Below are 17,948 nucleotides of genomic sequence, written 5' to 3'. Positions count from 1 at the left end.
CACCCACCCCCAGGTCTTCTCTCTAATTCTTTTAATTAGTAACTAATATTTCTGAGATGTCTTGCATACCAGCTTTGTTTCCTGTGGTTCATTTTTACAAAAGACAGAGATCTATCACACCAAGGTTTTCCAAAGCCTGTGTTTATGTTAAACTATTGATATCTCACTTAATCCTCTAAATTATTCTGTAAATGCAAGTCTCAAGCCTATATTGAGGGTAACTGTAGATTTCAAAGTTGTGGTTGTAGGAACTCCATCTACTGGAAGAAGGGATTTGAAAATATCAGTATTAGATACTCTGTTGACTTCTATTTGACTACAATAAACTTTGTGATATCATTCAGGCCTGTCACAAACTTTTGTTGTTTAGATTAAAAGAGACATCTTACCTACCTGAAAATCCCAACTGCAAAAAATATACTGAAAAGTAAGAATAAACATAGTATACCTGTGTTTATAAATACAAAAATATAGGTTTTCTTGACCTTGATCTCTACAAGGTGCCTGTATGATTTGTATTTTTGGGCTGACAGTTGTGCCTCCTAGCTAATGGATTTGCTCTGTAGTCCCACGTGGGAGATCCACAGCTAATTTTTAGCCTTGGCTTTATTCTCTACTTAGGAGAATTGGAGTTAAATTAAGTAACTCATCTATATATTAATTTTACAGTTAACTAAATAGCTCTGCTGGTGCACACCTTAAAATGTTCCATCAAGGCTGAATCACTGCTGCATTACTTTTGTAACTTAATCTTAAAACAAACAAAATAAATAAAAGAGAAGACAAATCAGTCATCAAGCAAATAATTTGGTCATCCCTAAGGATATTTCCTATTTCAATTGCATTGTATGTGCAAAAAAGGAGAACACATATTAAATTGTGAACTATTCCCTGCACCCTTACTTTACTGCAATGAGGTAATAGCCAGACTTGATATTTAGCAGTGATATTTATTGTATGTAAGACATTTTTCATAAAGAAAGATATTTTAGGTGCTGTCTCATCAGTCAAGTTACATTACTAATATTGATAGTACCAAACTGATGTAGAAGAATTAAAAAAAATAACTACCCATCAGTCATTCAGGAGTCTAGAAAACAAAGAGAAGTTTTAAGGCAACATTCCTCAGTTTTGCACGTCAACACCAGTGGGATTATATGTTTTGCACTTAAAGGAACATTTTGCCTGCTGGTGTTGTGCAATAGTTGGCCCAGGAAGAGAAAGAATTCCTCTCCCTGCTACAGACTTGGAAAAAAATAATCCCACATGGTGGATACTCATTCATGGACATACAGCAGGATCATGGTTCTGAGAAGGGGTAGTGCAGCAGAAAGAGCATCTCTAGAGATTCCTAGAGAATCACAGCACATTCCTTCTGCCTGCAGGAGGAATGCTGCAGTGTGGGATCTGATAGCTTTCACAAAGTGCAACCTGCAGTCTCCCTTCTAGCACACATGACTGATAGGGATGTAGACAAGTCATGCTTTGCTTCTCACTATATTTGTCAATAATTGGTGATCTTTTCCATAGCAGCAAAGGCATCAAAACGTATTTTTTTAGTCAGCACAGTTTTAAGTCTGGCTTAGTAATGGATAACTGACATGGTAAAATAATTTCTGTCCTTGTCTACTCTTCAAGCAAAATCATTAACACCTTTTCAAATATGATTGATTTTCCACTTCTTGTTAAGGCTTTTGACTCATCTTCTGACTATACCTTTGGCAGTTGTGGTACCATAACTCAGCAGAGATCTGTCTTTTGTCACCTGTGGTCTTGTCACTGTAATTCACACACACTAAAGAGGTTATTGCTGAAACCAAGCAGAATATGGTTTCAAATTAGGAGAGGTTTTAACTACTAGTGTAAAATTAAACATGACTATTGTGTCGTCCTGAATGAGGGTGAATTTAAATGTGTATTTTAAGTGTTTTGCTGTGTTAGTGCCTGAATTGTTGCTCTGCTTGAGGACTGGATTACAGGTAGCAGGTTACTGTGATTTTGGAAAGTTAGGGTTTTTGTCTACTGACCAACGTTATTGCATCCTTGTTATTTTATTTTCATAATTTCCAAACAATTTTGACATTGTTATGATTGTAATTAAGACTAGATGAAAATGAAAGAAAATTGAGAGGAAGGTAAGAATATCTAAGAAGATAAAAATAATTAGGAGGACTCAAGAAGAAACACTTGGTAGTATCAAGTTTTACAGTAAGGCATTAAAAATAGCTCCATGCCATAAATAGTCATAAGTTTGTCTTAAAGACAAACCATCTCATCAGAAGAAAAAAAGTCAAACAGTCCATAACATGCTCTCTTACCTAATTACTTCAGGTACCTTTTAATTCTGAAATGAATTAATAATCTTTGTGAAATGCAGTCTGAATTAGTTCTAGGTTAGGGGAATGCAAGGAATTCAGTGTGTAGATTCTTTTTTTAAATACATTTTCTATTTACTTAAAAAATAATAGAGTTGTAATTGCTTCAGAAAGGTGAACCATGCATTCCCTGGATTTATAGTATAGATAACATGCCTAAGGAGAAAGGGAACAGAAGAAACTGTTGGCAACAGCCTTTCTGCCTGCTACTTTGTAAACATATTAGTTTTCAACTCTCATTTTGGTCAAATGTAAAACACACTTTACAATATTGATGTGTTTAATTTATAATGAAGACTGTTGCTGTTTCAGCAGTGGTATCAATTGTTCTATTTCTATCAGAGCATATATTAAGCTGTACAAGGAACAGCTCCATAGCCAATGGCTGGACAGCATATCAGATTAGTGCCTATTGAAGATTTTTCTGGGTTTCAAGTATGATCTTGAATGAAAAATTAAATCCGATGTGAAAAAAGCCATTCTGTTGTGTGTCATCTGTCTAGTTTATAAAAAAGGTCAAATTGACCCCTTGCATATGTATGTACCTTTTCTCTTAATTCTTTTGGGGCTTGAGGTTGGCTCATGAAATTGGCTCATACAAATTCCTTGGAGAAGAGTATGCTTATGGTCTTAATGGGAAGATAATTGTGTATGTTTTAAAGTGATATAGATGGGTGTGCAGGGCTGCATTTTACATTTGCCAACTCTTCCATCAAACATAATTCTTTTGAAGTGACTCACTCAAGCATTATTCAGGTTATTATCAAGTGTAACGTTCCAATCTCTTAATAAAAAATCAAGGTTGTTCTTTCTAATTATCACAGTTAAAAATTTTTTTTTGCGCTGTGGGATCCTGAATATTTGCAATATAAATGACATAATTTTACAAAAAGAAAAAGGTACCATTATTCCATACTGTACTCTGTTTCTGTGTGACATGAGACTGCCAGATGAAGAAAATAAATTCAGATATATTCAATTATTTCTAAACATCTGAACAGAAAACGCTGCTCAGACAAAAATATTTGCAAAGATACCTTAATATCCTAGTTTGTGCTTCTTTAGTACTGCTACGCTTTTGTATAAATTTGATCATCCTACAGTCTACTTTAAAACACTGTCAAGGCAGCCATAGCTTTGAAAGTTTGCAAACCACCATGAGGAGCCATGAGCAGAGCACAAGAGGAATTAGCAGATTATTCCTAAGCAGTTTCCATGATGACCCGTGTACGTTCTTTGTACCTAGACATCCTCCTAGAAGATACACTGTAGGACTCACACAGTACAGGTTTTATGCCAAAAAAATAACATTTCTATGGAATGAAGAAGGTCAGGCTAGGTTATTGTAAAGGTCTCTTGTGGCCTGAAAACATACCAGTCTATCAATAACCCTATGTCTAGAAAACTTGCACCTACATAACCTGTAAAGAGCACATAAAACATATCCTGGGGTGTGTTTTTAGTGAAAGGCTTGCCTGCAGTTTTGACTTCCTGAAACAACTTGTGTCACTATTCCTGGAAAGTACTCTGAGATTTCTGATAAAAGGTACCTTTGGTCCAAAAGGTCATCAATATTTTGTGTGATAATCTGACTCATTACTCAGCAGGGATATCTCAATAAGTGTGGGAAAATGCTGCTTTATGTCAGGAGCTCAGCTGTTTCTTGGCTTTCTGAAACCTGTGCAACATAAGACAGTCTGTTTAGGAGTGAGCTGGTTCCCTTGCATTCATTCTTTGATCACAGATTTGTAATTTTGACCACAGATTAGTTGTTTTGTTTAGGTGTTTTGTTTGTTTGTTTGTTTTGTTTTTGCCCAGGATTTTGTGTGTTCAAGCATATAGTTCCTTTGGTTCTGTAAAACTCAAAATGGTTGAATTCTGAAATGTAGATCCTTAATTCTGTGTCTGTTGTATTGGAGCTACTAATCTGCTTTGCACTGAAATTCCAGAAAGCTGGGTATGTCATTTCATGTTCAGGTATGCAGTAGGCAGGAGTGAGTCATTCCTCTGGTCAGCCTCCTCAGTGTTCAGGAGTTGTAACAATACTTTTCCTAGAACGAGTCATACTAAATGCCTACATGTTGTTTTGGAAAAAAAATAATGGGCTTCCTGCATGGTGATCCATAATGTAAACAAAGCTATAATAAAGGAAGGGATGGACACTTGAGATGCTGCTTCTGGGAAGACCAGTGGATGGGATTAAAGTGTTATTAGCTTTACTAACAAAGATCTTTGGTGATCATAAGAGATTTGTAAAGCACAGAGGTCATTAGTGTCATTCTGACTTCTCTAAGGCCTTTCTATGCTGTCTTGCTGCAGCACAGGTTTCAAATTTAAGTCAGCTGTTCTAGAACAAGTCATTTCATGCACTTACACACTGTTTTACCATGGGGATTTGCACCGGAACAGTTATGCTATTGCTATGGTAGCTGCTCTGGTGCAAGCCCCATTCTTCACAAGCCATTTGGCTGGTTTTGATTTATTTATAGTCACTTCTTTGTCCAGTGTAGACTTAACCTTGTGCATTGTACTTCTAAAGAAACAATAAAGCATACTAAGATCTAGTACCCATTTGCCAAAACGTCAGAACTTAGAATCACAGAAAATCCTTTTATACTTACAAGTAATAGCATGCTAATCCTGTTCTCTGTGTCCTTTTGGTATCAAAAGTGTCCTTTACTAGAGGATCTTATGGCAAGTAGATCAACATGTAGCAGTTATTACAGAGCAGATTAGAGATAAACACATCTCCTGCAGGATAATTGATGTTGAATGGGAGAAGATAAAAAATGAAACTTAATTTAAGCTTTTACCTAGCTCATGAACCTTGTGTCTTTCTTATGTTCTCAACAAGATTTCCCAAAAACCCAGTACACAATCCCACCACCCTTCAACATCTACACAATTCTCAGTGGAGGAAATATTGCAAAAAGCCAAGATTCATGGGGTCAGCAAAGGGAGAGAGGGAAAAACAGGGTTTCCAGTGAGGAGCAAGTCAGGGGAGAGAGACCTTTAGTAACTCCCACCAATTCCAGATTTCAGGAGGCTTGCCACCCTAGCCAAGCCTTAGCTAACTGCTTTTGGCTAAGACAAGGAAGTAGTTGGAGGGCATTGTTTTGCAGACCTGACAAATATTTTGGGTAAATTTTGGTAGCCCTGGTTCTTCTCTTGACAGAAAGTAAGTATGAAGCCCAGTTTTATCACCCTGTGTCAGGAGATGCCATTTTGATTCCAGCTTAGAAGCAGAGAGCTATTTCCTTCCGGGAGCTGTCAGAGCAGGCTCATACAGATCTGCAGTACAACAGTTCATTGTCAGCAGGCTGACAAGTGCCATTGTAATTATTACAGATGTCTGAGGCCGTGAGCTAGTTGTTTTAACTCAGGTGGTTGGAGGCATCCTGCACAATGTTTGTCTGTGGAAGGCACAGAATGCTCAACAGCAAGGACCTATGTGACCACACCAATCCAGTGTTGATTGAAAGGAACTGGTTATTATTTTAATTTGCAGAGGCCACAGTGATTACCCAGAGTGATTCTTGCACTTGGACTGTGGGTAGAGTGATCATGCATGATGACCATGTGTTTTGAAAGTCTGTCCACCTCCCAGAGGAGCCAGTCATGCTATAAGCAAGGCCAGGGTGTGAGGGTACGTAACCACACGCCTGGCACTGCCTGCTAGTTCCTAAGCAGTCTGCTGCTGGTCAGGAGACCTCCACAGCAGCATGAGAAGTATCTCTGGATCAGCACACTGCTGTGCACTTCACGGTTTGAGGGAACAAAGTGGTGGTTTTTGTTGTGTTTATTTTCTAGCCCAGAGGCTTCAGGAAGGTCAGGCCTTCAGGGGCAGTCATTTGGCCAGAGCTGACATAGCTCCTGGACAGCACATTCTGCTCAGATGGGTCATAGGACATTCAATCATGCTCTGGGTGAGGCTGCCCTGCATGAAGGATTCTGTTGGGGGAGGCAAGTACCTGCCTAAGTCCCTGGTGTTCCTTGACTCAACACCCTTTTTTCAGAAGTCTCACTGCAGCTGTGGGTCTAGTCCTGGACCAGATGGGAAACACTTGGTGAAAGACTCAGCAGAGAGAAAGGGAACAGCAGCCAGAACACATCTGCTGAATCTGATAGCCTGCCTACAAAATCCTGCTCACAGCAGCTCTCAACATCAAGTCTCTGACTCCAGAACCTGGTCCCATTACCCTGATGTGTATTTTATTTCTATTTGCAATGAGAAGACATCAGCCTGGGCGTAACCTCTCTCCTGAGGGTCCAGCAGTCTGCTGGTAAGCTCTAGCTGTTCTCCTCACCTTGGGAGGAGGCTGAGAGAAGGAAAAAGCAAATGACAGAGCAGGGGACAGCCATGTGAGATCACAGCAGCAAACAGAAACCCAGGCCCTCCAAATGTCTACTGAGGGGGACCTGCCCAGTACTAGTGGGCTCCAATACTGCTGTCCCCAGGAGACACAGCTCTAGTTCCACAATCCTCTGGTTTAATTTCCAGGCATTAATTATTGTGGGATAATACTCCAGTTTAAATCAAAGAAGAAGAAAAAAAATCAACCTAGAAGTATAACAGCCTGTGCCATTTTCTAGGGATTTTACTTAGGAGGAAATGAGTGTGAGGTGCAGTAGAGGTGTAACGGTGTGTGAATATTTTTATATCTATTCTGTTAGCTTTTTATATTCTTCCCCTCCATATCATCTTTTTCTTGTTGAAACAATGACTGAGAAGCAGGTTGAATAAAGCAGAGCTTCTACAAAACCTTTATCAGAGAATAGATGGGAGGGAGGGATCCCACATGCTTCATGACAGATTAGGAGAAATAGCAGCTCAGAATGACTGCCAGCTGAGGAATGACAGGATGCAGAGGTGGGGCATGAGCATTATTAGCACAAGCATGAAACTGAGCTGAAGAGGACAAAAAAATGCAGAGTGGTAGAAAGCCAAGTACTGAGAAAGAAAACAGAGCACATCGTGAAACTTGTCTAATAATCAAGTATGACTCCAGGTAGTTTCCTCTTACTGGTCCAAATATGTGTTTTAAGTTTAAATGTGTAGCTAATCCATCTTGGGGTATAGAAAAAATAGGAATGATTTTCTTCCAGCCTCAGTGGTGGATCAGGTAGCACAAAGAGTTTGGAGCGGTAGCTGAAAGAGTGGGAGTGAGCAGGTACAGGAGGAGCAGGCTCTCTTGTGGCAGAAGAGATTTGCCTGAGTGAAGCTGGAGCTCGAAGTGGGAAAACAAGCAGGAAAATCCGCGGTGACACAAATACTGCTTTCAGCCAATTTGTACACGGTCGTTTGGTGAGGAGAATGTGGTGCAGTTGGCTTCCCACTCCAGCGTGCTCCTCTGTCTCTCACTGCCCATGTCTCAAGGTTTCTCCTGTGATAAGTGTCGCTCCTCCTCCTCCTCCTGCTTCTCCTCTGGCAGAAGACCCCGCTCCCCAGACTGTTCCCGAGCGCAAACAGCCGGACGGGGAGCTGGGTGCACACAACCAGCAGTCGCCCGGGCAGGCGCAGAATTTCCTGTCAGCAGAGAGGTCTGGGGGAGGGCGGCCGAGCCCAGGGCTGCCCCTCATTGCTGCCGAGCCGGGGGAGGACATGTCAGGTCAGCACATCCTGCCGGGCTCACACGCCGCTTCCTCCTGGGCCCGCTGCCCAGTTCTGTTGCAGCCAAGCCCAGACCTGATGTACCTCCTGTTCTGGGACTTCCCCAACCTGTGCTGTGACTAAACGTGGGGCCTGTGAGCGTCCAAAATGCTTGAAGCATCTGCAGCAGAAGCGGGGCCAACAGAGAAGGTACGCGGGGATGCCGGCCTCCATCTCAGCCCGAGAAATCCGGCTCCGGGTTTTTCTTGCAGCTGCCTTGAGCGGGCTCCGGCTCCGGCTCGTGGGCTCCGGGTTTTGCTTGCGGCGCCTGGCGGAGGCTCCGGCTCCGGGCGGGCGCGGCTCCGGTGCCGGGTCTTGGCCGGGGCCGGCTGGGGAAGTTGCCGAAGTTGGGCGGCGGGGCCGGGGCCGCGCGTCCTGCTGCGCCCGGCCGGGCATGATGGAAGCAGCATGGCCGGTCACCTCTCCCTCACTCAGGTACCCCCCGCCCTGCCCCAGGGTCGCCTCCCTCTCCGGGCGGGCGCCGAGGGCTGCCGTGCGCCGGCAGCGGCGCGGGGTGCGGGGCGAGGAGCGGGGCCTGGGGCTGGCGCACGGAGCTGCGCTGGGCGGCGGGGTCGCCCCGGCGCCGCCGGGCAGGGGCTGGGCGCTCCCCGGAGGCCCCTCCGCGGCGCGGCCTTGCGTGCCCTCAGCCGCCCCTCCGCCCTGCGCGCCGCCGGCGGCGGCTGAGGGCGCCCTGGGAGGCAGCGCCCAGCCCCCCGGCCCGGGAGGCGAAACCGCGGCCGGCTGCAGGTGCCGGTGGCCGGGCGGAGCGGGGAGCGCGGCTCGGCCCGGCCGGGGAGCGGCCGTTCGGGCGGGTGGAGCCCGGCGGAGCTCTGGGCTGCGGCTGCCATCGCGGTGGGTCTTTTGTCTCCGGGAAAGGACACCGGGCGGCTGGTTTAAAACAACAACAAACCAAAACACACCCGCCCCGTAGATACGGAAGGCAGGTGTTGAGCTCGGTAGCGCGGGGAACGTTCCCCGCGGGGGGGAAGGGCGGTAGCCGGGGGGGAGGTGGCCGTGGCCCGGTGTGGGCCCGGCCTCCCCGCCCGCCCGGGGCTCGGCGCTGACAGCCCGGGGAGCCGCGGGGGTGAGGGCGTGAGGCTGTGCCCGCAGGGTGCCAGGAGGTCAGCTGCGACGGGAGAGCGCCGTTCCTGGTTTTACCAGAAACCGACTCCCAGAGATACTGCTTGGGAGCAATCTTGCCTTCTGTGTTTTTTTTTTGGTGAGCCCCACGGCATGGGGGCACCATCTTGGTATACTGCTAGTGATGGTCTTAAACCTTGGGGAGTCGTGGTGCCGTTCAGTGCTCAGGTGATCTCACTTCGCCTAAATCTTTGTTGCTTCCGTTTGTTTCCTGACAGTAGTAGAATTGCTTCATACTGTTGAGATTCCCTCGTATTTTCTAGATATTTGGTAGCTAATAAACTGCACCTTTGGCTACTTCTGTTGTTTCATCTAGCAGTCACAGGAGAAATTTGCATTTCTACCTGACATAAGCCTGAGCCAGGCCTGTCAGAGCACACGCTCCTGCTTGGGATGCTTCTGTCCCATTAACCGGTTCTCACATTTCCAAAGTAAAGCTGGTAAAAAAGCATGAATCAGTTAAGCGCATATAAGTGAAGTTTAAGAAGCTGGCAGTAAGACTACTCGATTTCTCTGTTGAGAAAATCATCAGCTATTTCAAGCAAGGAGGTTAGTTCTGTGGAAAGCAGAACTTCAAATATGTGGAGAAAATAAATGTGCCTTTAAAGGTCTAGAGATACACAGTTAAGAAGTAGTACCTCTGTGGAAGCTTGCTTTAATATTAAACAATGTTAGGCTAGCCTTTTCTGAGTCTCTTTTGCAACAGTCTTCAAAGAAAAAAGTTTAAAACACCTCCTTACTGAAGGGGAAACAAGTTGCTGTAGGCAAAGTCACCTTAATTCTGTTGGTCTAAAGGCATGGGCTATTCTGGGTCTGTATCTGGGGAGAGGGGAGGAGTGTGTGCCCTGGTGCATTCCACAAGACGACATTATTGCTTACAGCCTATGCAGTCCTTTCATTGTAGAATTTATTTACTTTTTTGGTCACATGGAAGGAGGCCTAAATACAAATGTGATAATGTTGACAGAAGCAGAAAAATCACCAGTACCCTTAAAACAATTGTGACTGCAGCTTACATCAGTGGTTAAATTGAGGAAGCTATTTCTGCTGTTGTTGACCACTTGTATGGGGACTTTCTTTTTTGGTGGTTTGTTGTTTTTGTGTGTGTGTGTGTCTATTTTTTTCTTCTTGCATTGCATAAGAATCATCTTAGAAAGTCAAGCAAGCCTAAAGGTAATTTCTTCCATGTAGGTTCTAACTTCTGGAATTTCAGGGTCATGAAAAATCATAACAAATTTTTAAGTGTTCTAAATCTGTTTAGATGAGCATGGGGAAGTGAAAATGGCAGTGCAGGGGTGGAGCATAGCATTACTGTCTGCAGTACCTCAGTTACTAAAATCAGCAATAAAAAGTGTGCAGATTGGTACTTTCTGCTGTAGACCAGATGCAGAGACTAAGAGGCACATTAACCTGCCATGAAGCTCACAGTTGTATCAGGTTTTCTGTTCCTCTTCCCGTGTTTGAGTAGACTCTGATTTAACACAGCTAGGAAGTTGGGTATTTCCAAATGAGTCTAGGGTATTTTCAGATGACTTTGCAGCTGCAGTGGCTGAGAGGGCTAGGCATCCTTTATTTGAATATCAAAGCTCTGTTTAAGTAATTTGAAACTTTTTTAGAGCTAATTATATTCTGTTGGTTGATTAGTAAAAATATTTCAGGACCCTGTAGCTGGAGTGAAATTTATTGCACCAAGTATGCTTGAAAGTGTGTTGCAGAATGAAGGTGATTATCTCCCTCTCCTTCCCTCAATTTATTAATAATCTGAAGTATCTTTTATGTCCCCATTTTTAATTCATTCTGCAACATCTTGTTGCCACTTGGCATTTGGTCATTAAGTGTTATGGTCTGACCATAATTGTGAATTTAATATAGAACTTCTAAGGAAACAAGCGAAGAGAATGTTTTGTTGTGGTTGCCTTTAGTTTGGGAACAGCTAGCAGCATCAGTGTGATGGAACTGTTCCTATCTCACAAATTGTCATCTGTTGTTGGAAAACTCAAATTAAGCTATAGCTAATGTGAGGAGTTCTATGTTTGGCCTTCCAAGGATGGTTGCTTATCTGTCCTGTTTCATTTAGGGAGAAGGGACAGAAATCTGAAGATGCAGAAAATGCATTTTGAGAGTGGGGAGGATACGTTTGTTGAAAGCTGGTGTACTATGCACATTCAAAAACTTGTTGCTCTTGAAAATTGAACTTGAGGTTTGTTCTGAAAAACTGCCTCTGTGTGACTGAGGGGGAAGGACTGTGAAGAAAACTTCAGGGAGAACAGAAAGATAACTTTGTGTTTGTCTTCCCGGTGTCATTTAATGCTTTTAATGAAAAATGTGGTATTTATCTTAAAGTAGTTAGGAGGTGCTTTGGTAAACAAGACAAAGTAATGTAAGACCAGTTTGTATCCTAATCAGCTGCAAGTCTCACTTCGAACTTCAGTATTCTATTGTGGAGTCTAGAAGGCTGTGTGTTGTTGGAGAGAAGCATCAAATGTTACAGCGGAGGCTGAGCTAGATAGATACCTGTCTAATGTATGTATTGCCAGGATTAACATTTTGTTACTGGAATATGTAGGGCTTAAGTGTTTAAGAGTATTAATGGCACTCTCTAGTGTTATAGTAATATATATGTTAACAATAATGTAGAGCCAAAGACTTTGAGGTCTGGCAAACCTCTGAGTATTTTTTTGGGGGGGGATCAGTGAAATGATAAAATGAAAATCTTGGTTTGTTCTTTTTACTAGAGGAGGGGTCTTTTGTTCCTCTTTCTGACCTCCGTGAAAAATGAGGAAATCTGAGTACATGTGAGTGTTTAAACTTGTGTACAGAGGAGGCCGACTGCTCCTAAAGTAGATAGAACTATTCTCTAAACAGATACTGCAGCAACCTTGTTAGAGAGTAGCTGCATCTAAAAAGGCAGTGGAGCTACTCTTTCATGTTATACAGGCTTGGTTCAGTACTGATTAGAAGATGGTGGAGGTTTTCTGTAGCACTTTGAAAATTAAATCAAGCCATTCATAATTAGGCGGTGACATCTATGGAGAGTGAAGACGGCAGAGTTTTTGTGGATGCTTCAGCTTTCAATAGAAATGAAAGGTCTGAATTTTTAAGTACTTGGTAATATATAAGTTTACAGTAAATATTTTCTTTTGTTATAGCTATAGGAGATGTGCTTGGTTATATAGCGGAAAGTGGTAGAAAGCTTTACCATTAAACATTTCACATAAAGCAGTAAAACAATAGGGGGAAAAGGGACAAGCCGATTACTGTAAGAAAATCAGCTTGCATTAAACTTTCCTCATTTTTGGCTGGCTGACTACATGAAGTACATTTACAATCAGAATGTGTTGTTTGGCCTGGTAACTCTTGACATTAATTGTGGAGCTTTGCATCATAGTAGAATACAGTATTTTGGATTTTAATCAAAATAGAGTAGGTTGTTTTCCCCCTTTCTATCTCATTTGGGTTGGAGGGGAATGTTCTTTTTGTTTTTCTCAATAGACAGTTGTTGTTTTTTCTTTGTCTTTAAACCTTTTTGGGGTGAAGGAGGTCTGTGGATGGATGAGGTGGGCAGACAGGTAGTAGTATCTTATTACACCTAAATGTGAGTGTGCCAGAGGGATGAAAACACAGGGAATATAAAGGCTTGATTGACAACAGAAGATAAAAAAGGCTTGTGTCCCTGAAGGTATTTTTTATTTCCTAGGTTAGCATTCTAAAGTTCATAGGTTTGTAACAAAGGTTGTAATTCTAGAACAGACATGACTCTCTTGAAGTGATAAACTTTTATATGAAATAGGAATAATGTATTTCTATTTTTGTACGCTGTGGAATCTGACCTTTACTCCCTCCCTCCTTTTTGCATTGAAAACAAGTTGAATTTACTCTCTGCAATTGGTTTTTACAAATCCCACAACAAGCACGTTGCCAGGTAAATTCAACAGCAGCCCTTTGAAAGATGTTGAGCAGTATTTTTTTTTCTTATTCCAGAAGAATATCCTAGACTACATTTGTATTTGTTATTTTATTGCGGTGTATACTTTGAAGGAAAAACAAATCTGCTACTAGTAAAATAGCGTGTGAAACTTTTTTACTACTATTACTCTATGTGTTGTCACAGGAAATTCCAATTACTGCAGCAATACTGATGTTAAAATTAATATTGGAAACACTAATGAAAAAAAAAAAAATGCTGGCTTGTGCTCTTAAGTACTAAGAATGAAGAGATTGTTTTGCACTTAGTATTTTCATTGCAGGACTTCAGCACAATGTTTCCTGTCCAGGAGTGACAATGATCAGTCTGGCTGTAATAATGAAATGTTTGGCTGAACAAGAGGTGATACTGGGCAAGAGGGATGATGTGTGAGAATTGATACTTCTAACATCTGCACTGGCCAGCTCTGTTCTAGTTTTCTGCTCATAGCTTCAATTTGATTCTGTGCCTATAATTTCACAAACGAATACTTAGTAAGCAAAATACTTGAATGTTTAGAAGAGCTACCCCCCTCTGTAGTGAGTGTAGCTGAGTTGTTAAGTACAGCATTTGAGGATTAGTTCAGAAAATGTAGTCTGCTTTGGAGCATACCATATGCTGGAAAGTGATTGAAAGGGTTTGTTACATTGGCATTTTGGTAGTCAGAAGTCTGGCAAAACTTGAATATATTTCATCAGGCTATTTTAAGGGATGTGTGATGGCTGAAATAATAAAAGTCTTTGGGTACCAGAGCAAAGTCAGAGCAAGGTTAAGCTATATAAATGGAGGTGTTGCAGGGAATACCAATGATGATTTCTCAGCATATGTGATTTTTAATATCTGGCTGTGCAAGAGGTGTTTCCCACCCTAACCTTCCAACAAATGAAAACTTACTGTCCCTTTTCTGTCCCGTCCCCCCTGCCCTCTCACTCCCCACAACAAAACCCAACCAACCAACCACAACAACAAACGACTAGAGAATCAGAAATGCTGTGTGGCTTTTCAAAGAATCTGAGGGTCTCTGGGGCAGTGGACTTGCTGAATAAGCAGATGTCAAGGTCTGAATAAAAGTTCTGTTTTTTCTAGCTGTTCTCTGTAATTTATCTTTCAGGATGTTGTGGTGATACTGCACACTTTCTGTTGTTGAACAGGATCACACTAAACCTTTGGTTTCTGCCAAACTTCCCCTCTTAATATTCTTTGATAATCAGCTTCTCTGAACATAAGTGCTTATCCAAAAGAGCACTGGATTAGCTATTGCTGTAGGAGAATGAATGTGGTTTTATTTAGGGTGTCACAATTTATAAAGCTGTAGTAAACTATTTTCTGTAACTATATAATTAATGACATCTGGAATACTGTAGGTTTTCATATTTCAATGCAAACTTCTAAATTTTAAAGCCGAAGAAGCTACCTTGTTGGATTCAGTTTGTACAAAGAACTTTAAGTCCTGGATTTTAAGATCGTATTCCTCTTAAGGGGGAGAATTGTATTTTTGGATGATACTCAAAGTTTGGGTTTGGGGCTTTTTTTTAGTATGTACTGTGTAATTAACTTGTATGGGTTGTTCCAGCTGGGTTTGCAAGAGTCAACACACTGTGATCATTCTAGGGTTATCCTCTTCATCAATGCCCCCAGTTGTGCACCTAGTCTTTGGTTTAGGCAACAAGCACTTAATGAAAAAAGTATCTGATTTTGTGCCTGTTTTTATGTTAGGAAAGGGGGGTAACCCTAACAGTATATATCTTGAGAATCTCTTGAGCTAGGGTATTTGGTGTAGGCCAAGGTATTACGTTTTGCATAATTTCAGACCTTGGGCTTTTTTAGACTTTCTAAGAATGGTTTAAAAATGAAATAATAAAGAAAGGGCCTTTTCCAAAGAAGCTGTTTTATCCTTGTCTACCTAATTTTAGGTGAACACTGAATATTTGGTTGGTGGCAGTGGAATTAAGGCAGAAGTTCTGTCTCGCAAAGATTTGAGTTACAAAAACCAAAGTTAAAATATTCTCTCTTAATTTGGTACCATTACTGTGCACTTAGTTGTGGGTCCAGGACTTTATTTGGATATCTGACAATTTTACAGACTAATAGCACATAATGCTAAATTCTAAAGAATGATGTTGTGGGTAATGAAATAAAATCATATTGCTTTGTATTCATTAGAGAGCACTTCCTAGCCTATATAGTTTCAGGTTTCTTTTTTTGCCTCTCAATGATCTTGCTTAAGAATTCTTGTGTCATGCTGCCTAACCTGGTGACCTGCCTGATGGTAATTGGATAGTGGTTGGTATCGCTGACTTCAAAATAAGAAGTTAGTCTTCCAAAAGTTACAGCATGAAGAGCTGTTGTACTCCTCATCATTTTAAAGAATAGATAGAATTATACAAATGCTTAATGCTTCTTTGAAGACCAGTAAAAAGTGTATCATGTCTTTACATATTCAGGAATAGGGGAATCAAAATACAGATCTTTATGATTAATTCTCTTTCTCTCTTTCTCTCTCAGCTATCGAGTGCAAATCCTGTGTATGAGAAATTCTACCGACAGGTATGTATGTTCTTGTTGACAAAACAGGTTTTATTTTGTATTTAAAATGATTTAAATACTTTTAAAGTGTTTACAAGTCCATGGTATGGACTTCAGCATGGCCAGCAGTGTGCAAGCAGTACAAGTTATCAGTTTTATGTGCTTAATAATGCAGTTACCAGCCCCAAAAGTTTGAGCTTTCTATTCTACTTATAACAAGGGTTTTTCTCCATCTCCACTACAGGAGAGTAGCAGATTTGAAATTGCTGCCAAAGCCTGCCTAGAACATTAGATCTGGAGCATCCAGTTCAAAATGTCTTTGTTCTAATGTACATGATTTTTAATGAAAGGGGGTTTTTCTTTTTTTAAAAAAGGCTGTAGTGATTGTGTTAACTTGAGCATTCATTTTTGCTAGCTTTTTGAGAGCCTGTGTAAAGAAATTGCATCATATGAGGTTTTTTCTCCCCCAGGTTGATTCTGCTAATGCTGGAAGAGTGTTAGCTTCTGATGCAGCTGTTTTCTTGAAAAAGTCTGGATTGACAGATTTGGTACTTGGAAAGGTATTTAATGACAATTACTTAATTATCCTGTCTCTTGCTTCAATTAGTATCCTGTGTAAATTAAAATACTTAGCTGTACTACAGGATTTGTGATCATCCCTAATGTGTTTTCAATTGTGTTATCCAATAGTTTCCAACCATAGTATCCTTGCTTATTCTACTTTGTATGCAGCTTGTGGTGGAAATGAAAGCAATTTTAAAATTTGCCACCAGAAATAAGTGTTGTTATGAAAGTTAGGACCTGTACTTTCATGCAAGAGTGCATTCTTAAATAGTGTGAGAACTTGCCAGCTTCCTCTCAGTGCTGTGGAACATTTTGTGTCTGTGATTTGTATGTTTCAGATTTGGGACTTAGCTGATACTGATGGCAAAGGTGTCCTGAGCAAACAGGTATGATCACTTATATGATATATGAGGTTACTCTCACCATTTGCAGGCCTTGAAATAAGATAAAAGCTAAGATTTCTGGTTCAGGAAAACAGCTTTTCTAAGTGATTTTTTCAGATTTTTCTAATTGGAACTAGATTTGTACTTTCCACTTCAGTATAAGCTACAATAAATTAAGCAGCCTTCAGCAGTCTCATCAGTTTTTCTTCAAGTCATAAAATGAGCTACTCTGTAGCTGTGCAATATGCTGAGAAGTAATTTAAGGGTTAATACATTTACCACAAAGGTGACTTTTTTCTCATAATCTTGCAGGAGACTTAATGCAGAAATGAGAATTCTAGTAAAATCTTCAAAATTCTTACTTACCTAATTTTGGTGGTCTCGACATGAGTACATTCTTTTGGGGATTGTACTTCCAAAGTGGTAGTGATGAGCAGTATGGCAGTCAGACTTGTGCCTCGTTGTTGCTGTTTGAAGTGTAGTTATTTGAGGAAAGACCTGTGAAGAGCTGGCTGCTTCATCCTGTGATAGAAAAAGGAGGAGCTTGTGGCATCTACCAAACAGTATTTTTTTTTTCCAGACTTCTCCTTTTGGTTCATCTTTCTCACATGCTCTGCCTTTCTTTCCAATCCCTCCTTCATCTGCCACCTTCAGGATCAATTCAGTACCTCCAAGATAAGCAGCTGTAATTGCTACTTTACATTTTCACTGCTTTGCCAGAGAAGAACTGAATGCTAAGAACTGACTACATTAGCCAGGAGGTTACTAAATGCTTGGAGCTAGTCATTATAAACACTGCCTCACTGGAGGAGTGCAGCAACTGCTTTCTGCTGCTTTCTGTCACTTTGTGACCCCTTTCCATTTGCAACCCTCTGTGTATATAGCAATACTATAGAAGCTCATAATTCTTCTGAAATGTGAGTATTTTCATATAATAAATACTTTAAAATTTCATTTTTCCTGTAGGAATTTTTTGTGGCTTTACGACTTGTAGCATGTGCACAGAATGGATTGGATGTTTCCCTGAGTAGTCTTAATTTGCCTGTTCCTCCACCAAGATTTGTAAGATTTTTTTTTTTTGATTGAACATATCAACTCATTAATAAAAACTGCTTTTAAGTAAAGAAGTAGGAATGTTTGGTATAAATACCCAACACATGTGAAAGTGATGTTGCAGGGCAATAGGGCCCTACAGTAGGGAAAAATGTTGCAATCTGAAGTAAGAGTTAGGTGCTACGTGTACTAGTGGGGATTTGAATAAAATTTTGTGTATAATTTGAATTTGTATGGTATTTATTCTATTAGCATTGTCTTTAATGGAAGAAATATTTTAAATTTCTTGCTGT

The 17,948-nt window shown here is 41.1% G+C and overlaps 1 protein-coding gene across 9 annotated transcripts in view; it reads left to right on the top strand.

Annotated features, from left to right (window-relative positions):
- The window catches only part of EPS15 (epidermal growth factor receptor pathway substrate 15), a 67,815-nt gene that overhangs the window by 11,678 nt on the left and 38,189 nt on the right, over positions 1-17,948 (top strand). For 3 of the 9 annotated variants that reach the window (XM_051625194.1, XM_051625193.1, XM_051625191.1), the window contains exons 5-8: positions 15,635-15,676; positions 16,126-16,215; positions 16,558-16,605; positions 17,569-17,664. In XM_051625194.1, the coding sequence (XP_051481154.1) occupies positions 15,635-15,676; positions 16,126-16,215; positions 16,558-16,605; positions 17,569-17,664 (276 nt within the window). Of the gene's footprint in view, positions 1-8,041; positions 8,176-8,350; positions 8,461-15,634; positions 15,677-16,125; positions 16,216-16,557; positions 16,606-17,568; positions 17,665-17,948 lie in introns of those variants that run through there. The other 6 variants (XM_051625198.1, XM_051625195.1, XM_051625197.1 and 3 more) reach the window with 5 other exon arrangements.

This window comes from Apus apus, chromosome 7 (assembly GCF_020740795.1).
Source record: "Apus apus isolate bApuApu2 chromosome 7, bApuApu2.pri.cur, whole genome shotgun sequence".
Classification (NCBI taxonomy): domain Eukaryota; kingdom Metazoa; phylum Chordata; class Aves; order Apodiformes; family Apodidae; genus Apus; species Apus apus.
The sequence above is the reverse complement of the archived record's forward strand: the minus strand, read 5'-3'. Positions and strand labels throughout refer to the sequence as shown.